At 39.8% G+C, this 13,314-nt stretch overlaps 1 protein-coding gene across 1 annotated transcript in view; it reads right to left on the bottom strand.

Annotated features, from left to right (window-relative positions):
- CORIN (corin, serine peptidase) overlaps positions 1-13,314 on the bottom strand; it is a 199,950-nt gene that overhangs the window by 53,524 nt on the left and 133,112 nt on the right. The window contains exons 14-16 of the mRNA XM_084860315.1: positions 9,460-9,605; positions 7,763-7,870; positions 2,090-2,203 (exon numbers count right to left, since the gene is read on the bottom strand). Coding sequence (XP_084716441.1) covers positions 2,090-2,203; positions 7,763-7,870; positions 9,460-9,605 — 368 coding nt within the window. The remainder of the gene's footprint in view (positions 1-2,089; positions 2,204-7,762; positions 7,871-9,459; positions 9,606-13,314) is intronic.

Below are 13,314 nucleotides of genomic sequence, written 5' to 3'. Positions count from 1 at the left end.
CAAAAGAACCAATAATTATATAAAAAATAGACTTAGGTTAGTTTCATAATTGCTGCTTAAATGGAGTTTAGCATTTATGGGATCAGTAGTAAGTAGAATGAAAAAGATACATTGACTAGAATGTTCATTCAATTTACAAAGAGCAGACTTCTATTGCAAAATACATCAGTTGTACATGTGTTCTTAAGGTGGAATCCAAGGGGGTGCTTATGCTCCCGCCGATTCCTTTCCTCCCTGCCAATTCCCTTCCTGCCCATTCCGGTGGGTTCCGCTGATTCCGTTGCGCAAGTGGGACCCACTGCTCACAGAAGAGAGATATAGCACTTCCTTGGGGAAGCTCTGAAATGAGCAGAAATGCTCATTTCTGGAAGGAAGCAGGTTGGCAGAGCTCCCTTGTTTCATGTTGCCCCAGAAGTGCTAAATCACTGTTGAGCAAATGGTGGGGGTCACTTGTGCAGTGCAGTTAGTGGGGCGGAAGTGCCCCATTGGATTTTGCTCTTTGTATCACTTGTGAAAATGACTGTGGTATATCAATGTATTGGGTAGTACCTCCTTAAAAGCATAATGCATTATTCATTTCTAAAAATGCCAAATTTTGTAACTTGAAAACCCAGTTCTGCAACTGGTATAAATTACACAGATGGAATAAATGTACATAAATTAATTATAAGAAACTAAGAAGTGCCCTGATGAATCAGACAAAAGTTCCATCTAGTGTAGCATCCTGTTCCCATCAGTGGCCAAACCAAAGCATCCAGGAAGTCCCCAAAAAGGGCTTGAAGGCAATACCCCTCCCTTGCTGTATTCTACTCAGTAAGTAGAATTCAGAAGCATAATACATTCAGAGGCTTAATATGTTGCTGCCTCTGAATCTGGAGGTTCCACCTTCCTAGCTGGTTTCATGCTTCCTCTGTGTTTGTACAATGTCATGGACACTGTAGTCTTTTTAGTTAAGCCTGATAACACATAGTGTCATCCATGCTGCTGATGATGAACTGTTCTGTTTAATCCACAGCCATAAGTAAAATGTGGGGCTTTCCCTCAAAAACTTCTCTCTCTGTTCTAGAGTCTCAGTGATTTATTGAATATGGCCACTGTTGCTCCCAGAAACCATAATTTGATGAGCTTGTTTATATTAGTGTAAATTTTGCTAGATTATCAGTGTTTAGGGGGATGATACGTTACCCGGTCTGTAATATACATTCTATCTGAGCTTTTGTTATGGTAGTTTTAAATAATCATCCAGAATGAATTAATCTATTGTACAAAATAGGAAATATTTTAAATAGAATGTTGACATTTATTTTAAAGAAAAAGAAAAGGAGGAGAATCCCCCTCCTTCTCTTACTATCCTACTAACCTGTTGAATATGTGAAATAGAACTAACATTAATGGGTGATTGTCAGAAAATAAATAGGAACTTGAGTGCTGTTTGGAACCATTATATGGCCCAATGCATGGTTGACACCCCATTTCCTACTAACAGCACACAGAATGAAGGGGAATTTCCCAAAGATGTACCCATTGGCTTTGGTACAAACATAGACTTAGTACTCTGGAATAAAATCGAACATCTAGAGAACTCTGTTTCCATTTTTCTTCCTCTAAAAAAAAGAAAAGAAGATAAAGCAAAGTTCTAGCCCTCACAGTTAGAAAAAGGCTTGGATATATCTTTGTGCCCTCATATCATGGGGGGAACGGAAACAAAGAATGACAAGAGGAACAGAAAGTCTGTCAGCAGTAATTGATATTCAGATGAAAGTATACCACAAAAGGGAATATCAGGACACAGAGACAGAAAGGATGGCAGAGAAAGAAAAAAGAGGAAGGGAACAAGAATGAGAACAGGACAGAGACATCCAGACAAAAAGTCATTATACGGGACAGAAATGGGGGAAAGGAAGAAAATGTAGCAGAGACAAGTGAAGGTAGAAGGACACCTAATACAAAGGAGGAAATGAAAGGAGCAGAAGGATAAAATGAAAATATTTTGCTAAGAATTTGCATATTTGTCCTTGCCCCTCTTAATGTTAGCTTTTAACTGGTTGCATAAGGATGCAATTCAGGCACTGTGGTATAAAGCACTTACAGCAATTTGTTTCATCCATATTGTCAGGACAGTCTGGAAAACCATCACATATCATTGTATGCTTGATACACAGTTTGCTTGATGGACATTCCCAAAGACCTCTTTCTTTGCAACCTAGAGGCAAGAAATAAAGGGCATTACAGATATGTAGCTTCAATGACAAATCATTCACAATGTCTTACCAAGAATGGCTTAACAACTGAGAGAAAGATTACTAGAATATAAATGCATTAAATATATATCCCTACCGACCTTTGAACAAGGTTATATGTTCTCTTCTTGTTTATATGTGTGTATCTTAAACATACTTATGATAGCACTTCTATCAGTAATGGGGTTTAGTAATGTGCTTAAATAAATTTAGAAAGCACATTTTCAAATATTTTTAATTATGTAGTTAAAATATATTATTAACCAAGTAAAGACCTGAAAAATACAACAGAAAGACTGCTCTAACAGCATAGTCCTATGCATGTTTACTCAGAAGTACGTCCTACTATGTTCAGTGAAGCTCTTATTCCCAGGTAAGTGTGCACAGGATTGGAAGCTCAATCACGCAATTTTATTCACTAAATTGCACCACAACAAATTGGATGTTCTGCATGCTGATAATAATTATTATATACAAACAGCCTAAATAATAGGATTGGAAGAATGAGAGTGTCTGCCTTTGTTGTTTGCTGTGGTTTTATTTGAGTGTATTTATTGTTTTGATGTTGCTGGCCACCCTGGGAGTTTTTCAACCGAATGATGGCATATGAGGACCACAGGATTTGGAAGCTCTCCATAAAATAACTAGTTTGTGCCCAGTTTAATGCTGATAATGAAGTGGATCCAGACTTAGTCTGGATCAAATCCACTAATTTTCTCTTCTAGGTGGTGTGGTGCCAGCAAAGGAAATTGCCATAAAAATAATTTCCCCTGCCCCCATACCTCTACCACAAACACAATTATCTCACAAGATTTCTGTGGAAGTTTCTGCAGGTTCCAGAGGAAAGATTTCCCAGAGCATTTTAAATACTGCAAGAATTTCCTGAAGAAGTTAAAAATACTCTGAGAATTATCAGAATAACTTACCACAGTAGAATACCTTACACTACCTCCTGCAACAAATCATACAGTGAATCCCAAACTAAATGCATGTGTCAAAGCAGACTTTAAAATATGTGATATCTGACCTGAAATTTAAGAAGGCATATGTAAAGAAAGATCCATTGGGTGCTTTAAATTTTCAAAACCCTATGCAGCAAAAGAATCCTTGCTTCCTTGGTAACTGCTATGGAATTTTGCAGAAATTCGGGGCACTGTCTAGCCAAAGTTAAACAGTTCTTATTGATTTCCGTGGGAGAACTGTGCATGTGCTTAATTGTCCCACTGAAATAAATAACATGTGATTTTGTATTAATAAGCCAATCATTCTCGGTATTTCTAATGAAACATCTAGAATGTGTTAAATGAGAAATTTAAAGAGAGAAAAGAAAGGATAGGAGGAAATAACATAGAAACCTGAAGCAACAGATAAGGATGGAGAAACGTACACAGTAAAATTGGAGAAATGTCAGCTTTCTGAGAATGATATGCACCTTTCCAGGGGTTCATCATTATTCAGTGAACACAGCTGCTGTCTCCTCCAAGTGTCTTTACTCAGCTGGACTGGTTTTATAATAAATTCAAGATGAACTCTTGTATAACCATGTCACTCTTTTGGTATTAAATTCTTAGTTTGTCATATGGAGGAAATTAAGGCATAGCACAGTTCTATAAAATATTTATCTTTCTACAGATTGTATGCAGATTGGGGCTTGCAATCATTTTAAAGCAGCTCATTTCAGACTTGAGATGTAGGAATGGGTTGCTTTGCTTAAACAGATCATTGGCAATTGTGTGAAATAAGCATATGGATGGAGAGAGCGAAATGTAAAGTGGCACAACAGCAAAACAGTAAGGAGGTTCTGAATCCACTATGGATGCAGTCAGAGTTAAGTTAAAATATATAAGAAAGATATATACAGAGTAATCTCAAAATATATTTTAAGTGCTAAAGAAAGAGAGGCCCTCAACCATCTTCGAATTAGAAAGGACATATTTATAAAAGCAACTGATAAAGGAGGAGCTGTTGTTGTGAAGAAGGCTGAGGATTATATTTCTGAAGGTCTGAGACAACTAAATGCATTCCAAACTACCACTCTTGGTATCCATTTAACATCACAGCTACTGACGAGGGCAGAAGCCAAAATGTTTAGCTCTAAACATATTTTGAAATTACTCTGTTGTTATTTATATATATATGTACATATATGAAAGATTGACTCACACTACAAATATGACATATAATAACCCAAACATCATTTAATAACTAACAGAGTAGATTGAGAAGACCTGTGATTAAGGTTATTAAGTGCAACTCTCCCCCTGTTGATCAGTATGGGGTGGAAAAGTTTAACCAACCAGAAATCTGATGTTTGCATCTAGGACTGAAAGATTAATTCTGTCCTGTATAGAACTGAAACCTAAAATCTATTCCTGCCATTCAGCTCTTTGAGATATATTTTATAGGCATTTCATGAAGAATGAATATTCCTAAGAAGTAGCAATCATATGATAATTACTATAACTCCTGAGAAAAAAATGGTTGTGTGAATCTGCCTACAGAATCTCATGTCCGGCTGTGTGTAGGGAGTTTTGGACCAAAAGCGGCCTGCTCCTGGGTAGCTACTAGTAAGCAATGGCAGAAAAGTTGCTTGCATGTAAGATTTCTTTGGATAATGCTAAACCATAAATTCAGTCTATAATAGGTTGAATGTTTCACATGCTCACATTTTAATTTCTAATGTATCTTATTCTAAGGGAAGAGAGTGGGTGACAATACAATAAAGTGAACAACACAATAAAGTAGTCATGTAGTACATCATGTTACAGCAACACATGGGCAAACTCATTCAATGTAGTTCCATGGAATCATCTACATTATTAGAATGGACCAACAGATTCTACTGGATTCTGGCAAAATGAAGTTTTTTTCAGAGCCCATTTGGATACCTGTCGTGCCAAGCTGCAGAAAACCTTAATAGCCTCTAGTATGTGTCCAAAATTCATCATCGCCCCCCCCCCACAAATGTGTTGCTTGAGACAGTTGTGTAAGGTGAACCCATCTCAAGATCAGATCAGACTTACTGACAGATATATGTGAAATTAGTTCTATGACAATTCACTAGTAATGAGTGATCCTGTTAAAAAGAAGGCATTATTTACAACACCCTATTAACTGGCCCAATATGAATCAGCAGAATACAGTAGGTTTCTCACTCTGCAATTAAATGCTTAAGGCTACAATTCTATGCCCACTTTCCTGAGAGTAAGTCCCATTGAACTCAATGGCACTTACTTCTCAGCAGCTGTGTATAGAATTGCACTCTAGAGAAAAGCCAGTGCATTAAAATCCCCTTGAAATCAAGGACACTTACTTAATTTCAAGGGGATTTTAGTGCACTGGCTTTTCTCCAGATTGTATCTATCTACACAATGTCAACTACACAAATAAGGCTCAAAGACCTTTGATTGTTGTCCTCTGTTTAGAAAAAGAAAAGAAAGAATGTGAATGAGGACAGAGTAGCTTTCTAGAACTCTGAAAGCATTCCCTTGTTCTTCAGTAATAACATTAGCTCTGGTCAAAGAAATGTCACTCTGACAGCTGTAATTTTCTAGCAGATGCAGTCTCCTATATTTATAGAAGCTGATAATAATTCTGTTGACCATTAGAAATACTTGTCTTGGAGATACAGAGAAAGGAAGGGCAGTTCACTATTAAAGAGTACCTTATGTAGCAAACAGAATTTCATAACTTAAAGCCACGTAGCATTAAATGCTGGAAAAATATGTTACTTAATTGTATTCCCATAAGTATAACAAAAAATCAATTTGCAGAGGAGAAACATTAACTCTTTGAGATGCGGAACAAATTGATAATGTGTTCTTGGTGCTTTTTTCTTTTAAAAAAATTGCAACAAAAAAACAAAGCCTCATCCATTATTTTCTACTCAATTATATATCCCACTATTCATATAATGGGGCATTATCTCATGAATTACACCCAAACTAGATGAGACAATGGGAGATCCATGCAGTTTTTTTCACAGTGAAAAGCAGCCGCAGGTGGCCTTGATTAGGGATGGGTGAGAAATTCATTTGGTTTGCATTTTAATATGAACTTATCAAATTCACACTTCCTGAACCTATACACAAACAAGAATACTTATGCAGCTTTATTTTCACTTTTTAAGATTTTATGATGCAGTTTGTCAATAAAAAATGTGCACAAAAATGTATATGTTCTGGGAAAGTGTTATATATATATATGGAAAGTCTGCACAAAAATGCTTTATTTAAGGGGGAAATTGCTTGCAAGAAATGTGTGTATTTGGAAAAGTGCATGCAAAAGTCCATATATTTTGGGAAGTACATGCAAAAATGTGTATATTTTGGGAAATGTGTATGAAAATATGTACAATTTTCTAAACTACTGATGCAAAAATGGGATGGAATGAACTTAACATGGGTGGGCGGGAAGGGAAGGGAAGGGAAGGGAAGGGAAGGGAAGGGAAGGGAAGAGAAGAGAAGAGAAGAGAAGAGAAGAGAAGAGAAGAGAAGAGAAGAGAAGAGAAGAGAAACTGAGCAAAAATCGAGCTTGAAAGATTCGCCCATCCCTAGCCTTGATTCAGATGAGGGCTGCAGCAAAGGAGGAAAGAGGTTTAAATCTTTCCCACATATCCTTGCCCCCATACCACAGGATAAACAAGCATTTCAGAACCTCTATTTCTATTGGGGAAAAGGGAAAATTGGTTAAACCTCCCATCTTCCTGTACCCATGGCGTGCTGAATTTAGAATGGGGCGGTCTGCTTTGAGATGATAGCTTAGCTATGAAGCTTACTAGGTGGCCTTGGCCAAGTCACTCTCTTAGCCTAGCCTGCTTTAAAAGAGCTATTGTGGGGATAAAAAGGTGGAGGCCCCAAGTATGCTACACTGTGCTCCTTGAAGGAAACATGGGATGCAAATGAGATTTTAAAGGTTTGTCCTTCTGAGTTGAATAGCATCTGGATTATATTTTTACTCCTTCTGCACATCTATCATATTTTCTGCTTTGTCTATATCTATAAAATACATTTTTATTACAAGCAAGGAAAGATACCATAGCATTGGTTAATAACCATTGGCCTGGTTCACACATAATGCTAAGCCATGGTGTAGTTTGTTGAAATTTGGCTTGTTATCTGTGTGAACCCGTCCCTGCAAATAAACCATGGTTTGTTAACCAGCTACAAACTACAAATAGAAGCCATGATTTGTTGTTGGCTTACAAAGTCTGGCTTGTTTACACCATGAACGGACCCAGAACCCTGGCTTATCCATGGCTTGGTTGTGCTGCAGATGCACCCCGCAAGAGCAGCCTGAAAATGAAACCACTCTGAAAGCTGGCAAAATGGGCAGGAGAGAAACAAACAAAAAATAGGGAATACAAGCCATTCTTTAATTACCCTGCAAGACAATTCATGGCTAAAGCAACAAACCATGGTTAACATAAACATGGCTTAGTGTTATTTGCGAATGCAGCCATTGATTGTCCTTGACACCCAACTACTCTGCAGTCAATACAATGTCTTGTTTAGTTCATTTACCACAGTTCTCTTCATCACTATCATCTTCACAGTCTGCCTGCCCATCACATCTTCTGGAGGCCAAGACACACCTCCCTGAACGGCATTTGAAGTGGCTGGGTGAGCACTCTGCCAGGAAAACCACAAAATCCAGTCAGTTAAATTGCTGTCACCATTACAGAGTGAAAAGCGATACAAAAGAAAAAGAGCTCATAGCATGTCCTTTAGCCATGGGGAAAGCCCAGCTTCTTCCTAGTTTGTAACTGAAACGACAGACATGCATACAAGCAATTCGAACTCTGGCTCAGCTGTCAGCTTCGCCTCCCCCCTATTCTTCAAAACAGCTTTCTGCCTTAAAAAAATTAATGTCATATGAGTGTTCATGCATTTATCACCTTATTGATTAAAAAAGAAACACATTTAAAGGGCAAAACAGCCCCAGGGACTTGTAAAAGGAAGGTTCCTTGGTGACATTAGGTGGGTCAGGCTGTGTAAATCAGCACCATGCACAGCCCATATCTGCTGCAAAATCTAATTTTGCATAAATGACCTTTTTCAGGACACTACGCTGAAGAGGAATAGGTATATTTGGAGCTATCTATTTAATTTGAAATGTATAACTGGTGACATAGCACAACAATGCATCAGTGCAGCTAACAAAAATATAAACATAAAAACATAAAATAAATACACATAAAGACCCTCAATAAAACATAATTCAAAAATAAACACATTAAAATTACAATTTTGAATGCTTAAAATATCAGGTTCAAAGCAGCATAATACAGCAAAAACAGGAACAACTAAACATTAACCTCACCCCACCCCAAATACCTTCCAGAATAAAAAGGGAATAAGCTAACCTGTCAGACTTTTCTGGCATGGAACTCCCCAAGTAGGAGAATGACCATTACCTCAATATAGCTTCAGAAAAGGACAGGATTTAGAGCAGCAACTCTTCTGAGGGTCTTAGTGCGTGGTGGTGGACCTTGTTTGGCAAACACGGCTGGGCCAAACCCATTTAGAATAATGAATTAATGGCAGCAACACCATTCTATAAATGTTACATTCAACCATGTACATCTTAGCACTGCTGCCTTAAAAGGTAAGTAACAGGAATAAAACAGATGGCCCTGTCCTGACGCAACGTGAGCCACTGGCGTCAGATAGCAGATTTTGGATACTGCTGAGTAAGAGACAGACAGATCTGACTCATAAGGCATAATTCACCAAAACATTCTCCTTAAGCCCATGCGGTAGTACAACAGATGCACTACAATACCCTTGCATAGCCCCCATTCACTTCACTGAGGCTTTTGATGTGTGAAGAAGGGGAAAGTATTTTACTATTGAAGTAGGCTATTTCTTTGAGTTGTTTTGATTACATTAAATGATATTAACAAACTGCCTGGCAATTTTCCATCCTAAGCAAGTCTTATTCATATTAAAGCAATTTGGCTTTGCTATCCCGTTACTTTTTACTCTGGCTACCATTTGTACTCCTTAAATCCAATAACTTTATCGTCCAGTTAAGAAGGTGGAACTTTAAAAAAATATTCCTATTTTCCCCTTTCACAAATGTGAGAGTCTTCCTATCATTTACTTAATTTACATATAACTTGACTGGAGGAGGAAGTTTAAACATCAAGTACTGAAATGCTTCTCCATAAAACTCAGGTATTCAATATCCCTGTTTCAATATCTGAAAATTAAGTAACCTTCCACATCTTCATCAGGTGTTAGACAAGTTTGGTTGTCTAAGTTTTCTTCTGGGAACTGGGAGCAATCAGTGTCTTCTGGCCATTGTAAACCTACAATTCCAAGAACGGACTCACATCGTTCCTTGGACTGTTCACAAAGTGCCCTGAAAAGATAAAATTGGGTTGGGGGCGGGGTGGGGGGGAAGAGAGAGAGACAGAGAGATGTTGAGTGGATAGCCTTTTTTCCAAACCAGCCATTGCCAATACATACTAAAATTGGTTATGGGAATTAAAATTTAAAAAAACACATAGCAGAAAAATACATTAAAATCTTTGATGGTATATTGACTATACAATCAACAACTCAAACTTAAGATTTTCTGACTTGACATATAATAACTCAGAATGATATATATCAACAGGTGTGCTCCATATGCTTGGAGAGGAATGCACATAGAACTTCTTATGCACATCATTTGATTAGTTCCCCCCCTCTCGTATCAAAACCCATCAGATGGGTTATTTGGGGGCTGCCCATAAGTATCATACAGTGCCAAACACATTGGGTAGTATCCAATTGGGGCCTTGCATGCTGGGCCAACCATGCTGGCCCAGTCTGCATGCAGTTGTGACAGAGCGCTTCCAAGGGCAAGCCCCCAGACAAATGAAAAGGTTGTGTCCCTTCGAGAAACTAGCATATGTGCTCATTTGGGGGCTTGCTCCAGGAAGCTCTATATTGTGGCCACGTGCGGACAGGGGCCAGTGGGGCTGGGTCCGTTGCGACTGGGGCCCAGTGGGCTGACTGCGCATGCAAGACCCCAATTGGATACTATGCATAGATTTCAGTCTGGTTCAGAAGCTTCCTACATCTTCCATGGAGAGAAGAGAGCAATGTGATAGAATGGTGTACTGAGCATCATGCAAATAGGCCCATCAGCATCTACAGCAGGGGTGGGCAACCTGCGGCCCTAGGGCCAGATGCAGCCCTTGGCCTAATTTTATGCGGCACTCACCATGCAATCAATTCAGACCTCTGGCAAGAGTGATTTGTCCCTTCCCAGACAGTCTGCTGGGTGGGAAGGGAGAGAGAGAGAGAGAGAGAGAGAGAGAGAGAAGGGATGGTAGGAAAAGAAAGAAAAAGAGAGAAGGGGGTAGCAGAAAGAGAAAAGGCTCTGGCTCTGCCCATCACTGGCTTTGGCTCTGTTTACCGCTGATGTGCAGCTCCCAACAGATTACACTTGAGGGAGTTTAGCCATCAACAGAAAAATAGTATCCCACCCCGATCTACAGTGTCAGATTACAGCATAGGTCAGCTTAAGCCATGATGCCATTTTATGGAGACCTGAAAATACTTTTATGTAGATGAGAAAGAAAAAGAGATTAAACCAGTATCACGTCTATAACTTTCAACCTTTTAAAATTCCACTTGTTACAAAAACAGCCCTTTTCTTTTGAAAGTCTCCACATGTGGAAGCCTTTGTACATGATTATTTTGATGGTTCTTTATTGAGTCTGTTCTTTGTTCATTATAACTATTTAAAGTGGAGTAACTAGAAACAGAACACACTATATTATAAGAAACAATATGTCATCAGTGCCTATAATGGCTCTAAAACACTTCAACCATTATTTGCCGCAGTTTGTAATTGCAAATCAGACATGCACATGACAAGTATTAGGCCCTAGACAAAACACACATTTGCAGTTTATAATGTCTCATGGGATCTTGCTGATTCCTCTGGAATCACTTGTCAGTGCCAAAGAAATTCAAACCATTATTTAAATTGGACTTGTGACCAAACCTGGATGGGACCAGTCTATTCCTATACAAAGCTGCAATTCACATCCACCAGCAACACTAATTCTAACCATTTCAGGGCAGTGCAGTAGATGTTGGACTTCACGCAGGAAGACCTAGATGCAAATTCCTTCTTGGCCATGACGCTTGATATTGTTGTGAAAATAAAATGGAATAAACCAGTGTTTCTTAAACTGTGGGTTGGGGCCACCAGTGGGTCTCAGTCAACCGTCAGGTGAGTCTCAGTGCTGCAGACTGTCCAGTGCCATAATAGTAATAATAATCACGAATAAAGAGGAAGGGATAAGAGAGGGAAGCTGTAATGGGAGAAAGAGAATGTAAAAGCAGCAGGCTGTAGGGACGAAATAAACTGGCAGTTGGGAATAGGGTACAAGTTATGTGAAAAAAGAAGGGAGAAGAAATTACAGGAGATGGGTAAGAAGACTTTGAGAGGAATGGGGTGGGGGGAAGGAGAAAAACAAAATAAAGTTTTGTCTACTTAGAGGAGGGGCCCCTAATGTTTTTGGGTCAGTGGACATATTTGGAATTTTGCAAGAGTGTCATGAGGTCTCTCACAAAATGGCTGCCATGGAGGGGCTTGCTCATTCATAAAATTGCTGCCCTGGTGGGCATAGCCAATCACAAAATACTCATTTCCCAGAAAGCAAACTGATGAGGCCACTTGAAAAGTTACTAGTCCAAGAACCTAAGTACAACGCAGAGGTGGGGGAATCTGAGCTGCAAAATGCAATACACTCTTTTGAGCCCAAATAAAAAATTTGAACACAGATAAACGGCAGCACATTTCTTTGCAGCATTGCAATCTCCCAATTATTTAAAACAATCTTAAGAAAATAAAATTAAAATCAGGAGAGGCAGGGAGCCTGGTGGGCGCCAAGAGAGACTTCTAGAAACAGAAACCATCGAAATTGTGGTAAAAAGTCTGGATTTACTATCTGAGCTTAGATACCATGTATTGCATGTACTGTCATGCACAAACAGAAGAAACATATTGTTACAGAACAAACTAAAAATCTGCATGCTAATAAGATAATTAAGGGAAAATTATATTTGGATATTCAGTTTCTCTAATACTATGGTTATTTATGATCATACATAGCAGCCTTCCCAACCTTTCATGCTGGGAATTATGGGAGTTGTAACCCAACACATCAGGAGGGCTCCAGGTTGGGAAAGCTGCTATATAAAGCAAGTATCACAGGGGTGCTGAACTGCTTTGTACTCTGGGGCCGGATTGCCCCCCACCAGGCCCACCATGGTCCGGATGATGTCAGAGGGTATGGCTCTGCCTCCTGACCTCATCCCCCCGCTTTCTCCCGTCCATGCTATAAGGAGGCACAGAACTACGGAACCAATGCCCCACCAATTTCTTTCCACCCCACCAATTCCCTTCCACAAGTGGTGGTCCCGCCAGTTCCACTGCACAAGTGGGACCCCCGCTTACACAAGGGAGATTTAGTGCTTCCCTTATCTGAGTTCTGCTGACCTGCCTCCTTCCAGAAACGAGTGATTCTTCTCATTTTGAGCTGTACCCGGAAGCACTAAACTGCAGTTGTGCAAGCTGTGGGGGCTGCCCCATGCCTCCTCCCAGCACAGAGAAAGGGATCCAAGCAACCTCACATCCCCTAACTGAGATCAGAAGTAGCAGTGGGGATGAGGAGCGGTGGGCGGGGGAACATGCCCATGCTGTGGAGAGCGGCTACTCCATGCAGGCAAGTCCCAACACCCAGGCTGCCCTGCATCCCTATTGTACAATAGGGATGAGGGGCGTTGGGATTCACCTGTACCATGGAGAGCAAGCGTTCTTCTGTGTGGGTGGCTCCCAGACTCCCAGTACCCAAGCTGCCCCACTGCTATCTCCAAGCTGATGCACACCAACAGGGTAATCCCCACTGATCTCCAGTCTCAGACGGGAGGTAACAGCAGGGGGACACCCTCCAAGGAAATTCCTCCAGGGAGTGAGGTTTGGAACCTAAGTTCCGCACCCAGGAGGAACCCCCCAGAGGGGTTTTGTTTTACTTGATACAGAAAAAAATGATAGAATCTGAAGCAAG

The sequence above is a fragment of the Heloderma suspectum genome, chromosome 5 (genome assembly GCF_057233095.1).
Source record: "Heloderma suspectum isolate Gila_16-S chromosome 5, 16-S_ref, whole genome shotgun sequence".
Taxonomy (NCBI): domain Eukaryota; kingdom Metazoa; phylum Chordata; class Lepidosauria; order Squamata; family Helodermatidae; genus Heloderma; species Heloderma suspectum.
This window is presented reverse-complemented; position numbering and strand designations above follow the sequence as displayed.